The sequence below is a fragment of the Macrotis lagotis genome, chromosome X, assembly GCF_037893015.1.
Source record: "Macrotis lagotis isolate mMagLag1 chromosome X, bilby.v1.9.chrom.fasta, whole genome shotgun sequence".
Lineage (NCBI taxonomy): Eukaryota > Metazoa > Chordata > Mammalia > Peramelemorphia > Peramelidae > Macrotis > Macrotis lagotis.
In genome coordinates this window covers 522,832,522-522,849,631 of record NC_133666.1, presented here as the reverse complement: position 1 = coordinate 522,849,631, position 17,110 = coordinate 522,832,522, and the positions used below count along the sequence as shown (strand labels likewise).

The 17,110-nt window shown below is 35.8% G+C and overlaps 1 protein-coding gene across 5 annotated transcripts in view; it reads left to right on the top strand.

The window, feature by feature from the left end:
• LOC141503010 (N-acetyllactosaminide beta-1,6-N-acetylglucosaminyl-transferase-like) overlaps positions 1-17,110 on the top strand; it is a 146,861-nt gene that overhangs the window by 65,199 nt on the left and 64,552 nt on the right. Inside the window, exon 1 of one of the 5 annotated variants that reach the window (XM_074208083.1) lies at positions 135-16,198. The exons of the other annotated variants lie outside the window; for them this stretch is intronic. Coding sequence (XP_074064184.1) covers positions 15,283-16,198 — 916 coding nt within the window. The 5' untranslated portion in view covers positions 135-15,282. Of the gene's footprint in view, positions 1-134; positions 16,199-17,110 lie in introns of those variants that run through there. 5 annotated transcript variants of the gene reach the window in all.

Here is a 17,110-nt window from a genome sequence, read left to right as displayed (position 1 = left end):
GGATTGACACAATAGGAAAAACCCACATCCTGGGCAGCGATCTCTCTCTCTCTCTCTCTCTCTTTCATTTTACAGATGAGGAAACAGAGGCAAACAGAGTTAAATAACTTGTCCAGGATTATCACGCAGCTAGGTGGTGCAGTGGATAAAGCATGGGCCCTGGAGTCAGGAGGACTAAGTTCAAATCTAGTCTCAGACACTTAATAAATGCCTAGCTGCGTGACCTTAGGCAAGTCTTGTAGCCCCACTGCCTTAAATTTAAAAAAAAAAAGAAAATACAAAGTAAAGAATATTTTTTTAGAAAAAGAATCTGAGACCCAATTTGAACTCCAGTCTTCCTGACCCCAGACAGGACATTTCTATCCATTGTATTACCTAGCTGCTCCCTTGTGCTCTAGTTGCCTGTGTTTGTATGTATGCATTTATATGTTGGTAGATGTGTAAACAACCAGTTTTCCAGGAAAAGAAATGTAGCAACTTTACATTTAATTGGCATTCTTAATTTTAGACATTTCCTTCCAGCTGATTCCAACACATCTTTTTATGTATCCTATAACTACTTTTCAATTCCTATTTACTACAAAAGTCTTCCATTTATCCCTGGCACTCCAAAGATGTTTGCTGAACTGAAAAAAAAAAAACTGAAATCAAAAGACTTAGAAAGGAAGAAATACAGGTACAGGAGAAAAATAAACCTGTACAAAGTGAATTCAGCTCTATTTCTCTTCTTACTAAGTCTTAAGCATGTTTTCCAATAGGCAGGCCCAAGACTGTCTCTTGAACCCTGCCAGGTCAGTTTTAGCATTTATTTTGGAGGTAGACCAAGAGTAGGAGAAATTAGGAAGGTCAGTGAGGGTAGAAAGCTATTTAGATGAATAGAAAAGCATTTAGCAGCAATCCACTTAAGGTATATGTTCTGGCCTCACTATGTGGGTTATGAAAAACAGTAATAGGAAAAACAAAATCTGATGTTTTTCAAACATCAGACATTACTAGCAGAGGTTATGAATACAGACATTCTTTGGACCTGATAAAATATTCTTCCCTACCCAACACTTTATTCAATTACTGTGTTTTATTTGCTAGGAAATATAATATGTCTGTCTGTTTTTGCTTTTTTGCTTCAATGTTTCATGTTGATTTGATTTGCTGATGTGAGTGCCCACAAGCAAATTGATAAAAGAATGTATCTTGTCTGTGAATTAGCTAATAGCCTGGAATGAAGGCTCCAAGATGGCAGGGCTTTATACTGCTTATCATAGAAACAAAACAGAAATGACTGCTAGTTTTTAAAATTTTTAATAAATATTTAATTTATTTTTCCAATTACATGCAAAGATAATTTTCAAACTATCATTTTTGTAAGATTTTAAGTTTCATATTTTTCTCTCCCTCTCCCTCTCTCCCTCCCTCCTCCTGACAGAAAGCAATCTAATATAGATTATACATGCATAACTATGTTAAACATTTTTCCTCATGAAACTTTGTGAACTTTTATAGGGGAGTTAGACTGTTCTAAGTTTAGCTATGAAATTGAAAGATTTATCACATAATTTATAATTATCTTGGAACTTTCTAATTTGGCAATATTTGGTATCTTAATTCTGTTTTTGAGACAATTGGTTTAAGTGGCTTCCTCAGGGTCACACATCTAGTAAGTGTCTGAGGCAGGATTTGAACTCAAGTCCTCCCTCCTGACTCCAAGGCCTGTGCTTTACCCACTTTGCCACCCAGCTGCCTCAACTATGAGACATTCTTGACTCTGTGGGAGAAAGATGATATTCAAAGGGGAGATGGAGGAAGAGGGCATAGATAGTGTTTGTTTCCAGAAAGTGGCATGGAAGTTTGGAAAAGTTTGCTTTGGAGTCCAGGGTTTAGTTGGGGATGAGGATGATATGGGTGGCATGATTAGCAGGTGGCTTGGAAGTTATAAAAAAACAAATAAATAAGATACTGCATTGGAGTTCAACATTCCCATTTCTCAGGCTTCCCATGCAGCTTATGATTTATTATTTTGACCAGTAATTTAATGTGTCCCCTCTAAACACTGAAGCAGTAGCTTTTTTATTTTTAAAAGTTTAGAAAATATAATAATTCTGATGTTCCTTCAAGCTAATTAAAACCTAATCATACCTCTGTTATTATAAAAATATAAAATAATTTACAAACTTAAAAGTTCTACATATTATATATGTCATATTATATATGACAACATATTGTTGTCATATAAATTATTATTATATTATTATTGCATTCAAATTATGTGGAATATTAGTCAATCTATACACCACTTCATTAAAACAGCTATTAACTCTTTTCTACCCTTCTCACCAGAAAATGGGTATTCTAAAGGGATGTAGAAGAAAAAATCCTAGGGGGAAAAAAAGATAATATCAGATGGCCAATATTAGAAACCATATTTTCTATTAGATTAGGAAGAATTGGAGCAAAGGAACAAGGGGATTTTTTTTTCCTCCTTGGAATAGAGTAGGGGTTCTTAACCTGAAATCCACATAGATTTAGAGGGCTCATGAATTTGTCTTTATAAAATATTGATAACAATTTTGATATAATTGGTTTCCTTCATATTCCTCTACAATTTGCTATCACATTTTAAAAACAATCAGAGAAGCAGATTGGGGAGAAAATGAGAAGGAAATTTTCTCTGCCTCCATTAACAATATCAGTAAGTTTATCAATGTTTACAGCCACTCTTCTCTCTTCTCAGGGGTCAAATCAGGTCCTTAATTGTAGTTAGGATTCGCAAAGTAATAATAACAGCTCACACTTATATAATATTTTATGTCTTAAGAAGTACTTTCATCATAACCAATCTGAGACAAAGGGATGTAGGTATTATCCCAATTTTACAGAACAGGAACTGAGGTTCAGAGAAGTCAATAATAATAATAATATTGAGTATTTATATAGTTTAAGACTGACAAAGCATCTTGCATGTATTATCACATTTGATTTAATACTCATAACAAATATGATGCCAGAGGCTGACAGAGATTAGATGACTTTCCAACCATCACATAGCTAGTATATTTCTGAGACAAGATTTGAGCTAACTCCAAGTATGGTACTCTATCCAGTTTGCCACCTAATTGCCTTGCCCATTGTCATCCACCATAGTTAATATTGGAGTTAAGATTCAAACTCAGACTTCTAGATTCCAAATTCAGGGAGCTTTCCCCAAAAGATACTATCTTATTCACTCAATGCAATTTTTAATCTTATTATCCTATGTGTGTTTATAAAAGATTAGACAAGGTGTGGACCAATGGTGTTTGCAAAAAGTTTTTTGTTTGTAATGTCTCCACTTCGGAGATTATATATATATACTCTATAAGGAATTATTGGCCAAACTCACTCTGTGGAGAGAAACATTTATCTCTGAACTAGTTTTCCCCATGTAAAAATCCTTATATCCTGGTAAATGCCTTCCCCAATTATTTGTTGATATGTAGGTTGTAAGTATAGCCAAGTAACAGTAGAATCTTGGTTACTGTTCCCTATTTTCTAGGCAATATTTTTTTAGAACTTTATATTACAATCACTGAAAACTTAATCTTAGTTCCAGGACTCCTGTGACTGCTCATGTTTCCGGAACATTCACTATGGCGATTTGTTTTTGCCTCAATGTTTATTTGCTTTGTCTAGTACTTAATTCTTTGCAAATATTTGCCTAACATCATTTAGCATTCAGAGAATGTTTGCATGTTAACTTTCCACTATCAAAACTGTGCTTTTCATAAAAGTAGTCTTACTTTCCACTGGGCCAATATGTTCAATTCATTGCCATACAGTTCAGTCCCAAGCCTCTGTGACATGTCATACTATGTCATTCATGTTTATTAACTTCATGCTATGTGTATGTCCTGACCCTCTTGGAATGTACAATTTAATAGAATGAAATTAAGACATGCTCAAAAAGGACTGCTCTCTAAGGCAGACTCTGAAAAGGGTAAAAGAAGTCTAGACATAGTGTTACAAGAAATCTGAAGAATAAATAACTTTCACCTAGGGGAAGGAATTTACATTGAAAATTCAAATAATGCCTTGAAAATTCCTTGCAAAATTTGCATGTTAAAATTTTTAAACCTTTAGGTGAGAGTTAGAAAAATCTTTTGGAGCCCTTTGGCCATTTGGGGAGATACACTGACTGACTGTTACCTCTTCCTTTGCCAACTAGTTGAACTAATATGGAAAGTCAAATGATTAGGTCCTAGGAGGAGTTGGGTTCTCCCCAATGAACTCCTAGAAAGGGTTCCACTGATATACATTAGTTGTTGTTTAAGGAAAGATGTTATTTGAAGTTATCATCATAACCAAAGAATTCATAAGTTCATAGGTTTTCATTTATAAGTTATCTAGACAAAGAGAATGGAATCATTTAGCTGTTAAAATGGTATTGTGATTACAACTTTGCCAACTTTTCCCTCAATTCTATGTTAGCAGCTCTTATTATTTTAGAAAAAGTAATCTATAATATGCAATTAAGGAAAAAAGAAACCCAAACAAACCTTGAATCATTTGACCTGCTTCAGTAACTGACAAGAGTTCCCTTAAAATTGTCTTCTAACATAAAACTATTAAAGAGAACTCATAAATCATGAGTCTAACCTTAATCACATTTAGCTCAATAACCCTGGATTGTTGTGCTATTCTGATAAATTATTTTTGCCTGAAGCCTACCAGTCCTATATATGTGCTTTTCTCATATTTTGACTTTTTGAATTTTTAAAAAAATTTCTCCCTCAAATTTATGAAAATCAGTTATTCTAACCTTCCCTATCATATGATAATAATGGTTAAATGAGACTGGTATATCATTGGGATCTCTATCTAGAGATAGAATGGACTTCAAAAGTCATCCAGTTCAGCTCTCTTATTTTATACTTGAAGAAACTGAGGACCAGGGAAATTGTCTCATCCTAGATCACACAGGTTGTAGAGATCAAAAGCAGAATTTGAATTCAATTCTTCAGACTCTTTAATTAGTGTCCTTCCTATTGCACCACAAAGTTTAGAATATGCACAAAATATGCACATGGCATAGACAATTAAACAAAATAGGAATGAAGACAGAAAAATAAATATTACTACAGTTACAGTTCATTATATCTGGCTGAATTTAGAAGATAGAAATTAGTATAGTGGAAGGAACATTCATTCTTTATACACAGAGGTTCAAATCCTGCCTCTGACATTTACTTCATGGATGATCTTGGGCACATTATAAAAGTTTTCTGAGACTTACTTCCCTCATCTATAAAATGAGGGGGTTTGACTAGATGACTTTTGAAGTATCTTTGAATTCTACATCTATGATATTTTGAAGTATAAAATATAAAAAAGCATATGAAGATCATAGTAGTTGGCCCATCTGGATAGCTGAAAAGTTTCTAGTGGAGCAAGAAATCTAGAAAGCTACTCCCAGCCAATAACAACTTCTTTTGTCAATTAATGTAAGACATCTTGATTAGTCTTTTGAGTAGTATAAATGTAAATTTTATCAAACATTCCCATTTTTAAGTGAATGCTTCAATCTTGGATAAGTCATTCAGATTAGACCTCATGATCTATAAAGTCTCTCTTACTTCTAAATCCTATGAATTTATGAATTAAGGAGTTTGGGTCTGCATTACTTAGAGGAGGACCTAATATCTACCCAGGTAAGATGATAGAACTATTGGAGTTATCATCATCACAATGAAAGAGTTCATAAGTTCATGGGTTTTCATTTATAACTTATCTAGACAAAGAGAATGGAAGAATTTAGCTGTTAAAATGGGATTGTGATTACAACCCTTGCCAAATTTTCCCTCAATTCTATATGTAACAGCAGTTATTACTTCAGGAAAAGTAACCTATAATATGCAATTAAGGGAAAAGAAACCCAAACAAACCTTGAATCATCTGACCTGCTTCAGTAGCCAACAGGAATTCCATTAAAATTGTCTTCCAACAAAGAACTATTATAGAAAAATCATATCAGGGAGGTTGCTCCAACCAAATGATCAACTTATCATGCCTGACACCCACTGGTCTATACACTTTATAAATGTCCAGATGGCTTCAGATACTTTGAGTGACACTATCTACTACAGAGAGTGCAACTCTGATGGACTAGTCACTTTGCTCAAATGCCAAGCATATGCTTGCTTAAAGACTATTTTACAGAGGATTCACACAAGACAAGCACTCACATGGAAATCAGAAAAAAGTGATACAAAGACATTATTAGGGTCTCTGTGAGAACTTTGGAATCAATTCTCAGACATGCTAGACATTGGGCATAGGATTTCCCAGCATAGCATGCCCACAACAACAACCAAAAGGTGCCATGATCAATAGCAAAGCAGAATTACAGTTAAAAAAAGTGAGATATACAGATTTCGAACCATCTCCACTCCAAATATCCTGGACTATTTGTGCCTGAGCTTCAGTAGAACCTTCTAAGCTCGTTTTGGTCTGATGAAATACAGTCACACACACTTTTGGGTACCTTGACCCCAACATAGTGTTGTCATTTTGCTCCTTTTCAAAAATTAAGGGTAACAATCAAGCAACCAACATGATCAGATGGTTGTAGTGGCTCATTAGTCTGAAAGTTGCCTTAATGGAAAAAATTAAAACTTACTTCTAACTCCTGGGAAGCCTGACACTGAGCTTTCTTTCTTTTGTGACTTTGATCTCATGATTTCCACACCCACTCCAAAGAATGCCCTCCTCATTTATATCTATGATATCAAACCCTACCCAGCTCAAATCCCACCTAATCTGACCTCTTCTCTTCTCCATTCCAGAGTCTATCCAACTTATTTTGCAAGCAAACTGTTTCTTTGTATTGCTAGTTATTTCTTTACATCAGAAGTAACTCATCTTCCCAAATCACCTAGGTTAGGTGGCAAACCAGTCTCAGACACTCACTAGCTGTAAATAACTTCTGACTCAAGTTTTCTCATCAGGAAAATGAGAATAATAATATTAATAGAATCTTCCTCCCAGGGTATTGTGAGGATCAAATGAGGTAATGATTCTTGCTTGATAAATGCTTATTTCCTTCATTTATTCTAATAGACAATTCTCCCAAGCTCCTTCGAGTTCATCATGTCTTACACTTTTTTGTATCGTCTAAGTGCCCAATACACAGATACACAGACACACATACACAGACACACACACACACACACACACACACACACACACACACACACACACACAGAGGAACTTCAACGCCATAGAATATTAGAAATAGAAAAGACCTTAGAGTTATGTTTAGTCCAACTCCCCCAATTTACACTTGACAAAAGTAATGATTACTACAAAGATTAAGTGCTTTTTCCAAGATTATACTCTAAGTCAGGAGGTTCTGAACCTTATGATCAAAGATGACCAGTCCTGTTCTCATCTTCTTAGTAAGTGTTAACCTTCAAAAGGCACATGGCTTTGGATGCTTCCTGGATGACCTTGTGTACATTACTTAATATCTTTGGACCTCAGGTTTCTCAAGTATTAAAATGAAGGAGGGTGAATGAGATGACATTTAAGATGTCATTTTCCAGTTCTAATGCTATCATCCTATAAGAGTATAGTACGGATATTAAAGTGTAGTGTAGTGCAGATATTAAAATCCCATTTTAGAAAAAAAGGACAACACATTGAACCAAGTTTTATATAACTCATATAGCAGACCTGGAAATGTTGAAGTCAACAGTCAAACCAACAGGTAGAGGAGTACTAGCATGTTGGACTTGGAATCAAGAAGATTTGAGTTCAGATCCTACCTCAAATACTTACTCTATGATCCTGGGCAGATTACTTACCATATTTCCCCATGTATAAGATGCAACTTAATTTGGGGGCCTGAAATTTGAAAAAAAATATGCATTGCATAAAGTTATTTGACCTCATTTTAGTCATAAAATTTATACAATTCCTCATCACCATCAAAACTCCCTTCCATTAGTTCATCCTCATCTGTGTTTGATGATGAATCACTGTCTTAGGAGAGACTCTTACTGCTCTCCTGCCTGTGCTCTGGTCTGTGGTTGACCACAAGCACTCCCTAGTCAAGTTTGGTGCATGTACACATGCTTAATCCATTCTGTTTCATGAACCTGAAGCACCAGTTGTTCCTCCTTTGAAATCAGTCACTTCTTTTTCATCAGCAATTCTTTTTTGCCTCCTGCTGAACCATCTTTGTGGACACAGGAACTCCAACTTCCCTTTGCTCTTTAATCCATCTCTTCAATTCCCTCTCTACATCAGGTCACTTTGCTGGATGTTTTCAGTAGTTTCTTCTTCCCATAATCAGTCTCAGATTATTTTCTCAATTGGAGTAAGACCAAACTTAGGTTCAGCAGCATACTTCCATTCACTTTTACAAACGAACTCTTTGAACTTGAATTCAGCACTGTATGAAAATCTTTTCTGAGCCATTTGTGGGCAGAACATGGCAAAACAATGTAATATACTGGTAACAAATGTGAAACAAGTGCAAAGACAGCAAGCTCAAAAAAGTGGGAAATGCAAGTAAAAAAAATATACAACAATGAGCACAAAAAAACAAGTGAGAAAAAGCTTGAAATGCAAGTAAAAAAAATCTACAACCACTGTATAAGATGCTCCCAGTTTTTAGATCCCAAATTTTTCTATAGGGAAATATGGTAATTTCTCTGGGCCTCCATTTCCTCATCTATAAAATATGAGAGTTGGACTTAATGGTCTCTAAGATCCCTCCCAGCTCTAGATTTAGGATCCTTTGGAGGTATTCTAGAATTTTTTTTATCTACTTTAGTGTGTTTCTATATAATCATAATACTGTTTACCCTAGTTTTTTTAATGAAGAAAGCAGATAATGTTTGACAATAAATATTTCTGAAGGAATAAAGGCAAAAGTTTTTAAGATAAAATTTGGAAATTTTCATTCAATAGGTAGATCTATGCAAGATAACCTTATACTAATAAGGAATCTTTGAGATGACAAAACAAAGCAGTAAGGAGATCTCAGGGAAGTGAACATCTATCTATTGCTTCAGTTCTTCTCACTTAATGAAGGATTTATTATAATATAATCTCCTAGAAAGAGTCAAGTAACTGAGTCTGGATTGCTTGGTTCTCCTACAGGAAAAGAAACATGAGAAAACTATGGTGTCCAACAGATGGTAGATCACCATCCCTATATCAAGAGAAGCAGTTAGGAGAAAACTAACCTATAACACACAAAAGCTATTAAAATAGGCCAATCAAGTACATGTGTATTTGAGTGATGAGAGTGGGAATGGAAATGGGTATAACATATTATATATTTTTAAAAAGCTGATTTTGTATAGCATTTTATAATTTGTAAAACATGTATGTATGATTTTATTTGATATCCCAATGACCATAAATGGAGGCAGGTACTGTAGTGCAGATATTAAAATCCCATTTTAGAAAAAAAAAGAAACTAAGTCTCTGAGAGATTCAGAGTAAGAAGTAGTAGTAGTAGTAGTAGTAGTAGTAGTAGTAGTAGTAGTAGTAGTAGTAAGTAGTAAAGAGCAAAGCCACACTTAACATTTTCTGATTTTTGATATTTTAATTTTCCCTTCCACCTACTTCCCCAGTGAAAATAAAAGCAAAATTCTAAAAACAAATACGCATAGTCAAACAAAACAAATTCCCATATGATCCATGTCCAGAAATATATGTCTGCAATTTGGATCCATTACCTCTCTGTCAGGAGTTAGGTAACATCATCTCTTCTGGGATCATGGAGGATTAGTCCATCAAAGCTATTTGTCTTTACAGTATTGTTGGAATCATATAAATTGTTCTACTTCTGTATGCTTTATTCTGTTTTAGTTCTTATAAATCTGCCAAAGTATCCCTGGATAAATTACAAATTCTTTGACCTAGCTTTAAGTTCCTCCACATTTGGACCTCAAACTACCTTCTTAACTATATTCATTCTCCATTGCTTTCTCATTTGTAGAATTTGTAGCCTAGGATCTATCTATAATAGGCTTTTGTCCATAATAATCACTTATGGTTGCATAGTATCAACTAATGCCAGGTGTGAAATCAGGAAGGATCATCTTCTTGAGATCAAATCTGGCCTTAGATATTTACTAGTAGTGTGATCCTCAGTTTTCTAATCTTTAAAATGAGGTGCACAAGAAAACAGAAAACCATTCCAGGATTTTTGCCTATACATAATTTATGTGAAAGTCATAGATCACAAAAGATCCAAGCTATTTATTCTTCTCAGCAGATCACATGCAACTGAAATGGCTGTGGTCATTTTTTTTTTTTTGCCAAGAATGAAAAGATTGTCCATGTTGTTACAAATAAACAAAGATTAAAATATTTGGTCTCTGTTCAAGCCAAGTCAGCAAGCAATTATTAAGTGCTTACTATGTACAGGGAGCATTGTGCTAAGCATTGGGAATACAAATTAAAGTCTCTGAATTCAAGAAGCTTATATTCTAATAAAGGGAGACAATATCTAAAAGGGAACTGGCAAGGAAGGGAGATGAAAATACTGGTTTGGGGGCATGGTAGCGAAAATCCTATACAAATAAATCAGCAATGAAGTCTGGCAAGGATGAAGATATTTGATCTGAGTGTGGCACAGTCAGATTTATAGTTTAAGAAGATTATTTTTCTTTTGTTTTTTAATTTGATTTTTATTATTGCAAACTTACCAAAGAAAATTTCTTTATATAAAGATGATTAGAAATTACTGGATAACATGAATCAATATGACTTTTTAAAAGTATATTTTAGATTTAACTTGTTGATCCCAACAATGCCCTGCTTTTCTATGTCCTCTTCTGAACTTCCGTTATGTTTTGTATACTGTTTTAGTTGATTTCTCTCTTCTTCCTGGTGTCACTGTCACAAATCCTCCCACACATGGACTTTTTCCCTCACTGTGTTCCCTCATCCACACCAACACAAATAAAAATAAAATCTTGCCCTTTGAACTAATACATATAATCAGCCACAATAAACCTGCCTTGTCTGAAAATAGATGTTTCATTCTTTATCTCTGACTCATTACCTTTCTGCCAAGAGTTGGGATATATAATTCATCATCCTTCATAATTCTTCTGGAATCTTCACTTACCTTTTTCATCTAAGGTTTTCATTGTTGTTTCCTTTTATACCGTTGTGATCATTGTATATATACATTGTCCTTCTGAAACTGCACTAGTCATCAGTTCATACAAGCCCTCTACAGTTTCTCTAAATCATCCCCACAGTCATTTCTAATTGTGCAATATTTCAATAAATATTTATTTGCCGGGGACTGTGCTAAGTATTGGGAATGAAAAGAAGAAAAAGTCTCTGCCCTCAAAGAGCTTACAATCTAATAGAAAAAGACCACACAGAAAAGAAAGCTAAAAAGAAAGAGGAAGGAGAATGATACTTGAAAGAAGGCATGACAGAGAAGTCAAAAAAGTCCAAAAGGAGCGCATCCAGGTGAGAACTAAAATGACTGATTCAATAATATTCTATTAAATTAATATTGTCATAGATTTTTCAGCCATTGCCCAACTGCCAAGAACCTACTTTGTTTCCAAGTCTTTGTTCACACACACACACACACACACACACACACACACTCACACCTTTGAAATAGTACACATAATTTTGTTTTTGGAGTATCTATGAAATGGTATGCACAATTTAGGAACTTTTAGGATATAATTCCAAATTGCTTTCCAGATTGTTTGGATAAATCCACAACTCCACCAAGAGTCAGTCAACAAATATTTACTAATCATCTGTTATGTTCTAGGAACCATGCTAAGCATTGGAAATACAAAGAAAGGCAGCAAAAATAAAAATCTTTTGGTTTGGAAGCCTTCCAAAAGATGCTCCAACAATTATCTTTATTCTTTCTCAATCTGATAAATATGAAGTAGAATTTTAGGGTTTTAATTTGTGTTTCTTATATTAATGGGGGAATTCAATCATTAATAATGTGCCTTTCTTTTGAGAAGTCCATGTTCATATCCTCTGAGGATTTATCTATTGGGAAATGACTCTTGTTCATATACATATATATATTTGTTCAATTTCCTAGATACATTGCTTTTTGGCAAGGCAGTGGGGTTAAGTGACTTGCCCAGGGTCACACAGCTAGGTAATTATTAAGTGTCTGAGGCCAAATTTGAACTCAGGTCTTCCTGACTCCTGGGCCAAAGTTCCATCCACTGAACCAGAATAGATAAGACATGATTGTAAGAGATGTTGTGGAGGCTGAGTCAACAGGGCTTTCTTTCTTTCAGTTTGAGTGTATAGGGAAAAAATGCTGAGATGGTATCTGTTTAATGGAAAAGAGAATACTATTTTAATTGTTTAAGTTCTTCTAAAGGCAGGCTGGAAAGCAAAGAGTAGAATAATAGAGGTTTACTTGGTTTCTTTTACAAATAGTTTTTATTCATTAATTTTGAATGTAAGCTCCATGTGGTTTTGCTTCTTGATAATAAAAAAAAAATGTGATTACTGTGGTTTCATTTATTACAACGTTTTGTTAACATTTAATCAGCCTAGGATGAAGAAACAAAGATTTAACACAAAAAGTGAAATAGAGATCTGGCAGTAATAATAATAGCAGCTTGCATTTACATAGCATTTGAAGATGTACATAACAACAATATTGGGAAGTTGTAATCTTTATCTCTAGAGATAACTGTCCCTAAGAGGTTAATGATCTAACTTTTCTGACTAGAAAATCTCTCTTGGGTTTTGAGCTGAAATCTTACTGACCACAAGTCCATGACTGTTTGCTTCACATCACTTCTCTATAATGAACTTGCTCATATAGAGTGATTGTTCGGAAAATTCAAGCTTTCAAAAAAAAGAAAGAAACTTTCCCCTAGTTTTGCTATTCATTCCTGGAAAAAGTCACTTCCCTATTTTGGACCTCAGTTTCCTCATATGTAAAAGGAGGGGTTGGGCCAGATGATCTCTTAAGAGCTTTTCTAGTTCTAAAACCTAAGATCCTACAAGATACTTTGATTTGAATTATAAAACAATGTCAAGTTGTATCTTCTCCACTTTAAATCAAGTAGATATAATACATACAATATTGGGTTTTCTCTAATAAATTAGTTCCTCTCAAGATTTAAATTTCTTCAAGATATCACTTATTCATAATGGAAACCATTGATATTGATATCCCCTCTATGACTAGGATTACATACTGTATTCATTTTTTCTACATCACATGAATCGACATATATTTTGTTTCCTTTCTTCATCTTTCAAGAGACAATAAATAATCAGTGTATCATTTGTTATTACGGGAAAGGGAAGAGAATGACAAGGTTAAAAGGTGAAGGAGAAAAGCATAGGGATACTTTCTAGTAGAGAAGTTTCCATTTGAGATGGATAATACTACACAGCCAAGAGGTCAAAAAGTTGAAGTTGGTGATGATATTGAGTGGCTTATCTCAGGCAAGGAAGAAATAGTATAAATAAATTCAGGAGTTGAAAGTAACAGGAGCTTTGTTTTAAGAAGGATTTTTTTTTACCAGATCTGAGATTCCTTTGATATAGAGGAAGCTCAGTGAAGAACATCTCTCCACCAATGTAAGTCACCACCTGCTCTGAAATATCTTCTTAGAAAGTTGACTTGGTACACTGAGGGCAAATGCCTTCCCCTAGGGAACACAGTCCACATATGTCAGAGTCATAATTTTGAAGGTGGGGAAAGGAATAAGCATTAATATAGTTAGCCAGGCTCTGTATTTTATACTATTCTTGGTGCTTGATGTTGATATTATTTTTTTGGTTTCTGTGGGTCAACAGGTTTAAGTGACTTGCCTAGGGTCACACAGCTAGTAAAGTATCATGTGTCTGAGACCTGACTTGAACTCAAGTCCTCCTAACTCCAGGACTGGTGCTTTATCTTCTGTGCCACCTAGAAGCTCTTTTTTTTTTTGATGGGGCAATGGGCTAAGTGACTTGTCCAAAGTCACACTGCTAGTAAATATCAATCTGAAGCCAGAACTAAACATTTTGCAAACATCTCATTTTACCCTCACAGCAATTCTGAAAGGTATTATCCCCATTTTTAAAGTTAAGGAAACTGAGGCTAACAGAGGTTAAAAGCCTTGACCGGGGCTGCACAACTCCTAAGTGTTTGAGGCTGGATTTGATCTCCCAACTTCTTGAATCCAGGCCCAGCACTAGATTCACTGTGCCACAATATGGGGCCCACCTTTCTTTAGAGACTTTTCTCCTAAAGGAAACTACCTCTTGAGAAGCACAAAAAGTTGTTGGTAAGTACCTTTGCAAAAAACTAATATCTAGGCAAATTTAGGTACTCAGCCTAGACTCAGGAGCTATTATGCTCCCATTGTGTGGGCAACTTCTGTTCCAAACATTATTCCAGTAACCACTTAAGTGTCAAGGGGAGTTTTTCCACGAAAATTACCAGGAGCCTAAATCATTTAACCTACATAAACAAGTCATTGCACAGGTCTACTCTCCAGACCCTTCATTTATGTCCTTCTGATTCCAGTCGAGGAGAGGGAAAGAAACGGTTTAAATGAAGTTTTCGTGTTTCATCTCGGCGAGGGTTCTGTTTTCCTTTCCAAATCCTTAGAGGAAGTTTGTAGCAGCCGCAGATGAAAAGTGGCTCCCGCTCCCGTTGGGGTGAGCTGCCTGTCTGTGCAATTGTCGGCTTGCCCGTGTGACTACGTGAGAGAAGATAAGTTATATGGTACGGCGCTGAGCGAGGCTGGGGGATGGGGGAGCAAGGCTACAGCCTGTTCAATCATTAGCAGGAAATAGCCTTGCTTGCCAGAACTCCGCATTAAGATTTTGGCTTTCACTATGCTAATTCCCTAAAGGGTGGCCTCCTTTCTCTCCCCCACTCTTCTAAAAAAAAAAAAAGACAATATCAGAAGAAAAATACTGAAGAAGCGGAATCTGGAAAGAAAAAGCGGGTCCTGGGAGTTCCGAGTTGCTCCGACCTACGGGAAAACAGCCTGCAGATGCAAACGGGGAGCCAGCAAAAAATAGGTTGGGCTTAAGCAACCTGCTACTGGGATTTAGACAAAGAAGGTTTGAAAGAGGCAGAGGAAAGAGGAGGGAACGGTTCCTAATGTCAGCTCTGGGAGGGAAACGGCAGCCAGGCTCGGTCATTGAGATGGAAAGTGACCCCCCGGTGTCCTCCTGGGCAGAAGAGACAGACATTCGGACCAAAATATCAACTCGTATGGCAGAGTAAGTTTGGAGCAAGTACTTCATGCTTTTGACTGTCTTTGAAACATGCCTTCATCGATGCATTATCTTTTTGTGGTTCCTATTTTTACTGTAGTCATTTTTATTATGTTCTACATGTTTAATTTATATAGCGAACAAAGCCTGCAGAGATCAAATATAACGAACACTTTGGTTCTAGCTAAAGTCTGCAATTCATTTATCAAAGGGAAAGCCTCTTTCCTCTGGGAAAACAGGCTAACCATATCTGGGAAATCTTGCAAGGAATACTTGCTTCAAAGTCACTACATAACAACTGCTCTTTCAGAAGAGGAGGCTAAGTTTCCTTTGGCCTATGCAATGGTCATACATAAGGATTTTGAAACCTTTGAAAGGCTCTTCAGGGGGATTTACATGCCCCAAAATGTTTACTGTGTTCACGTGGATGAGAAGGCAACAGCTGAGTTTAAAGATGCTGTGGGGAGACTGGTGAGCTGCTTCCCCAATGCTTTCCTTGCCTCCAAGATGGAGCCAATAGTCTATGGTGGAATATCCAGACTCCAGGCTGACCTGAACTGCATGAAAGACCTTGTAGCCTCTAAGGTGCAGTGGAAGTACCTCATCAACACCTGTGGGCAAGATTTTCCTCTGAAAACTAACAAGGAAATAATCCAGCATTTGAAAAGATTTAAAGGGAAAAATATCACCCCAGGGGTGCTGCCTCCTGCACATGCTATTGAAAGGACAAAATTTATCCATAGAGAGCATCTGAGTCCAGAGGCATCTTATGTAATAAACACTCAAGCACTAAAAACCTCACCTCCCCACAATCTGACCATTTACTTTGGCACTGCCTATGTTGCCCTTACAAGGGAGTTTATCAATTTTGTTTTCCAAGATCAGCGAGCTATTGATTTACTGCAATGGTCTAAGGATACCTACAGTCCCGATGAGCATTTCTGGGTGACACTCAATAGGATTCCAGGTAAGTATATCTATTCTATTCCTGCTAACAAGATAAAAATAGGCTACAAGGATCTTTTGAAGAACCAATTTTTCCCCCTCCAGTCAGAAATGGAACATAAATTTCATTCCATTCAGATTCCTAACTAATATTTCATGAGTATAATTTGAAATAATGGGCTTTAGCTTTGTGCTGAAAGACTGTAAAACTTCCAGTGTTCTACCTAATATGGGAAAGTGATGTTCAAGGAATCATTCTGAACTGAGTTGTGCCTGTACCCTCAACTGGGCTCTTTGAATCAAGGTAATGACACTTTTCATATGAGATAGATAAGGGGCTCCTGGGAGTTTCACATAAATCATTTCCCCTTTCTCCTAACCAAAGAGATTTGCTCTTTGAAGGAAGGAATTTATTTAAGGCTCGGTAGATAAGAAAATCAGGAAGGATTCCACTGATCTAAGACAACTATTGTAATAGTAAGAAAAAAAACTGATCTTTATTCAGATCATTAGGACACTACAATATTGTAAAGGAGGGAAGGGAGGAGGGAAAGAATGTCTTTATATAATGCCTAATATGTGCCAAGGCAATATACTAGCTGCTTTTACAAATATTATCTCAATTGATTCTCACACAATATTGTGAGGTTGGTACTATTATTATTTTACAGTTGAGGAAATAGAGGGTAAGTGTCTGAAGATGGATTTCAATGCAAGTCTTCTTGAGTCCAATCTATTACTTTATTCACTGCCCTACCTGGAAGAGCTCATAACTATTAAAGGTGTGATATAGCACTTTAAATGTTCTGATGGGCTGCCTAGAAAACAAGATGAAGTTCACAGGGTGTTCTGTACTTCTTTGCTTTTTAAAATATCCTTCTGATGCTCTTTTTTGAACATAGTAATACATCACTTCCCAAACACTCAACTTCTC